The sequence below is a fragment of the Gavia stellata genome, chromosome 7 (assembly GCF_030936135.1).
Source record: "Gavia stellata isolate bGavSte3 chromosome 7, bGavSte3.hap2, whole genome shotgun sequence".
Taxonomy (NCBI): Eukaryota; Metazoa; Chordata; class Aves; order Gaviiformes; family Gaviidae; genus Gavia; species Gavia stellata.
In genome coordinates, this window is record NC_082600.1 from 44,555,240 (window position 1) to 44,560,340 (window position 5,101).

At 58.8% G+C, this 5,101-nt stretch overlaps 1 protein-coding gene across 1 annotated transcript; it reads left to right on the forward strand.

The window, feature by feature from the left end:
* ZNF408 (zinc finger protein 408) lies at nucleotides 1-3,031 on the forward strand. The gene is made up of 4 exons (XM_059819925.1): nucleotides 1-146; nucleotides 319-511; nucleotides 566-611; nucleotides 1,101-3,031. Exons 1-4 carry the CDS (start codon nucleotides 1-3, stop codon nucleotides 3,014-3,016), a joined length of 2,301 nt encoding a protein of 766 aa, XP_059675908.1. The 3' UTR covers nucleotides 3,017-3,031.
* The last annotated feature ends 2,070 nt before the right edge of the window (nucleotides 3,032-5,101 follow it).

The window sequence follows — 5,101 nt, forward strand, 5'->3', positions numbered from 1 at the left end:
ATGGAGCGCCCCGGCCCGGCCCCGGCCCGCGGCCTCGGGCCGGGTCCCGCGGAGCCGCCCGGCGCCGCCTGCCCGGCGCTGCGGAGCCTGCCGCCCGGGCTGGCGCTGGGGCCGTCGCTGTCCCGGGCGCGGGGCACGGGCGTGTGGTGCGTGGGTCGGGCCCTGCCGGCCGGGGCGCTCCTGGGGCCGCCCGGCGGGGCCCGGGGGGAGGCGGCGGCGGCGGCGGGGCCGGGCTGGAGGAGGTGAGTACCGGGGGGGCGGGGGGGCGGCGGGGCGGGCGGCCGTGCCCGCGGCCGACGCTGTGGCCGTGCCTTGCAGCCTGGTGCAGCGGAGCCCGAAGGAGGCGGAGGCCAACGTGGCGCTGGGCTGGGCGGGCGGCCGGCTGCAGCTGCGGGCGCGGCGGCCCATCGCGGCGGGCGCGGAGCTGCTCTACTGGCCCGAGGAGGCCCGCGGGGCCGCGGCGGAGGAGCGGCGGCCGGACGGAGGCGAGGGGATAGCGGCGCCGCGGGAGGCCGGGCCGAGGGGGCGGCCGGCGGGCGCCGCGGAGGCGGAGGCGGCGGTGCAGGGGGACGGGGCCTCTCCCGGCGGGACGGCGGCGGAGCCCCTGGCAGGTAGGTGCCGCGCCGGGGACGCGCGTCCCAGCCCGGGTGACATGAGCGGCCGGGCCTGCCCGGGCCTGGGGTGCTGGTGACCCGGGGCCTTCGGCTGCGCCCGGCGCCCCTGCGCTGGCCTGTTCGCCCCGCAGCCCCTCCAGAGTGCCGTCCTGACCTTGCATCGCTTGTAAGAGCTACCAGGCGAGAAGGGAGCATGCCGCCCTGTTTTACGCCGGTGGCGATGATACCTCCTGGAAATACCGCCTGTGAAATACTAGAAATGCGGCATGGGTACTGTCTGCGGTGGGAGAACTGAGATTCCCCCCATCTTCCCCAGTTCAAAAGAAAAAAAGGTCATAAAAGTAACGGTTTTCATGCCGGAGCCCCAGGATTACTGGATAGCAGAGCACCTGTCTCCGAGGTTCACGTTTCTCTGATCCAGCGGCAATCGTGTCATATAACAACAGCCAGCATTAATTCACCCGCCACGCTTTTGTGTTTGTGCAGGGGATCCCGATGTCTCGAAGGTAGCAGCTGATGAAACCACAGTCCTTGACGTCCCTGCTGAGGTTACCAGACTGGCCACCAAACATTTCCACAGGCTGCAAGAACAAGAGAGCACACCTTCCAACCATGAGCCATGGCAAGCCAAGGTGCTGAGGACTGAGAATCAGCACCTCGAGACCATCTCAACCATTAAGGCCAATGGCAGGTGCAAGGAAGAATTGGATGAGGGTGTGGATCCCGGATCTGCAGCAGAAAAAGTGGAGATGGGGCATAAAGAGGCATGGCCAGGAGACCTGGATCTGTTGTCACCCACAAGCAGGGTTCGACTCAGTGCTCGCTTGGTTGGCAAGCCATCCAAGGTGCATGCTCTGGCCAGCCAGCTCCAGAAGTGCCTGCAGGACTGCGGTGGCAGGACAGCTGGGCTGGAATCCCAGCAGCCCAGTCCTTCTGAAGGAGAGAGTGTAGAGACTTGCGAGAAAGAGAGCAAAGCTTCCAAAGACTCCAAGCTGGCACCCCCAGAGCATGGGGGAAAGGGCCCACTGGAGGGGCCTGAGGGGCAGGAGGAGTATATGGAGCTGGTGGAGGGTCGTTCTGGCAGCCCAGGCCCCCCACCAAAAGCTCTGTCCCAAAAGGAGATGGTCAAGCGCAGGTACCGCTGCGGGGAGTGTGGCAAAGCCTTCCTGCAGCTCTGCCACCTCAAGAAGCACCGCTTTGTCCATGCTGGCCACAAGCCCTTCCTGTGCACAGAGTGTGGGAAGAGCTATAGTTCGGAGGAGAGCTTCAAGGCCCACGTGTTGGCCCACCGGGGTGTGCGGCCTTTCCAGTGCCCCCAGTGCGACAAGGCTTACCGCACCAAGCGAGACTTGCAGGAGCACCGGGTCCTGCACACTGGCCAGCGCCCCTTCTCCTGCGAGCAGTGTGGCAAGGCCTTTGCACGCCGGCCCTCTCTCCGCATTCACAGGAAGATCCACCTGGCCACTGGGACTGGCCCAGCTGGTCCCAAGGGATGCCAGTGTGCCATATGTGGACGTCACCTGGCCAACCCCGGCTCCTTGCGCAACCACATGCGCCTGCACACGGGAGAGCGCCCTTACGCCTGTCCCCACTGCGGCAAGGACTTCCGACAGCAGAGCAACCTGCGTGAGCACCTCCGGCTGCACACGGGCGAGAAGCCCTACAAGTGCCGCTTCTGCGGCGACGCCTTCCCCAAGCTGCCAGAGCTGCGGCGCCATCTCATCTCCCACACGGGTGAGGCCCACCTGTGCACCGTCTGCGGCAAGGCACTGCGGGATCCCCACACGCTGCGTGCCCACGAGCGCTTGCACACAGGCGAGCGCCCTTTCCGCTGCGAGCAGTGCGGCAAGTCCTATACCCTGGCCACAAAGCTGCGGCGCCACCAAAAATCCCACCTAGCTGACAAGCCCTACAAATGCGAGCTCTGTGGCATGGGCTACAGCCTTCCCCAGAGCCTCGCGCGCCACGTGCTCACCCACAAGGTGGGAAAGGACCCTGAGGAACTCGCCGCTGGAGTGGCCTCGCTTGCTGTGGACCTACCCCAGGTAGCAAGGAAAAGGACTCAGAGGAAGGGCCACCAGGAGGAGGTTGCGGCAGAACCCACCTTGCTCATGGTGGAGGTGCCAGGGCCAGCAAACGAGGCTGAGCTGCTGATCGCAGCCAGTGGTCACTGCATTGCTACTTACCAGTCTCAAGGGAGCCCCCCAGATCCTCAGGCACACGGGAGGCACGCTGGGCATTTGCCATCACCAAAGGACGTCATTGAAATCACCATCTCCGAGCATGAGGACAAATGCATTATAGTCCAGGACGAGGGCTCACCAAGTGATGTGGTCATCATCCAGGAGGGGGTGGGCTTCGGAGCAGTGGCAGAAGTGGTGGAAGTCGAGACTGGGACCTGACTATCCCAGCCTGCCCTGGCTGATCTTCTGTACTTATTAAAATGGGGTAAAAAAAAAAAAAAAATCAAAAAACCTAGCGCTCTTGTCTCTCTGTGGCAACAAGACCCTGTGGCTCAGCCCCCGGCAGAATTAGCGGTCGTGGAGGTTACTGCCTGCGTAGACCTGGGTCTTTTTGGTGGCTGCCCCTTGGAGCTGTGAGCCTACTCGTGCCACATGCTGGGCCTGGTGCAGGGGAGGCATTGGCTGTTGATGGGAATAACTTCTTAGAGAAGACACCCACAGCGTTAATCAGCAGTGCTTCTGCTCTGCCTCTGTTACGCTGTCAGTGGGTGAGTGCGCCAGGGGAAGGCAGGAAAAGTCTCAAAGCAGTGGCTTTGAACAACGCCTTCCTTTCAAGCTTTTCTTTCTCTAATTGTTGCTATTCAAGCATTTTCTTGGGCTTTTACTCTTGGAGCTGAGCAGCACTTCTGATCATTTGAAGGTGATGCTGATGCCAGACATTGCTGGGAAGCAGCTTCCCAAGTGTTTACAAGGTGTCTTTGTTGTGGGTTTTTTGAAGAGCATTTTTCACAATTAGCAGAAGCAAAGGCCTGCCCTGGAGCTAGGGCTGAGTGTTCCTTTTCCACTGTCACCTGTTCTGCTTGCTGTTGGCTTCCTGGCCTTACGGTGACTGGATGGTCTGTCTGAGGACATGAAAAGATAGTTTCGTGTCTCTCTGTGCGAATAGCACTGTGCAATTTCACTGTTCCCAGCTGCGAGGCTCTTCACCTCTCCAGGTAAGGCTCCAAGAGTTCATCTCAGTATGCTCAGAAGATTTTTACCTTTCCCCTCCACGTTCAAGTTGGGTTCATTCATCTGTTTCCCTTCTTCTTTTTCTCACATTCTTGCATCCTCTCTTACACTTTTTGCCAGCTTCTGCAGCAAAAAGCTAAAAGACAGCACCACCACAGCTACACCCCAATATTCCCACTGCTCCATCTTTAGTGCTCATTTGCCAACTGAGGCACGCTGAAGGAGATCGGTCCCATTTCGGGAAGGAAGTGCACAGTTCCCAATGCCTTATAGGGAGAGACCAACAATACCAGCCCTAACAGAGGTTTTTCAGGCTTGCCCACCCTGCACTCCCTTTTCGCGTGTTATGCAAACACTGCTTTCATTTGCTGCATCCTCAGTTTTAGCTCTTCTTGGTCTCCATCTTGCCCCTCTCTAACACCTGCATTTCCCAAAAAGTTTTGTTTAGGGGCCTAACTTCTCTGGGCTTCTTATGCCCACTGCACAAGAGGTGGGTATAGTGTCCCCAGGGAATCATCAGTAGCACAGTTCCTTTTGGGGAGCTGTGAATGCAGTAATGTGACAATCCGAAAAGCTGTTCTTTGTAGTTTTCTCCGTCCAACTTTTTCCGTAAACTTTTACGACCAGTTTGTAGACAAGGTGCTAGAGTCAGATCCACAACACTTTGATGTGAAGTGAGGATGGAGGGTGAATTCAGCTAATAAACCTTTCTGTGTCCTTATTTTTAGCTATTTTCTTTAAAGTCAGGGGGTAGATGAGCTCAGTCCTTGCCCTGAGTGCCTGGAGGGGGACCAGTGGGAGCACAGGCGTATGAGGGGGGCTTGTGTTTGAAGCCGTAGCACTTCCTACTGCTCTCCCTTTGGTGCCTATCCTAACTCTCGCGGTTTGCAAATATTGACACAGCTGCAAAGTGTTGTCGCTGGAGCTGGGCTCGTGCACCGTGTTTGAAGTATGTGCCCTCTGTCACAGCACAACTGGGAGAGAAGGGGGAGGAAAGGGGAGAATCCAGGCCCCTATTGCTTAATCTGCTGACCTGTAACTACTTTCTTTATTCTGAGATAATAGGAGAGAAAAAGTAGGAGCAATTATGAATTAGGAGGTCCTCACAGAAACATTATTCACCTAACAGTTGATCTGAGTAGGTAGGGGCAGGTCTGGGCAGCGCTGCACGTATCACTTGGCTGCAGGATAAGCTCAGCCAGCTAATCCTGACTCGGGAGCCCAGAGGGGGCTCCCACCGGGCACCTGGTGAGGATGCCACCACCGTGTCTTTGTCTATCTTAGAAGCAGCAT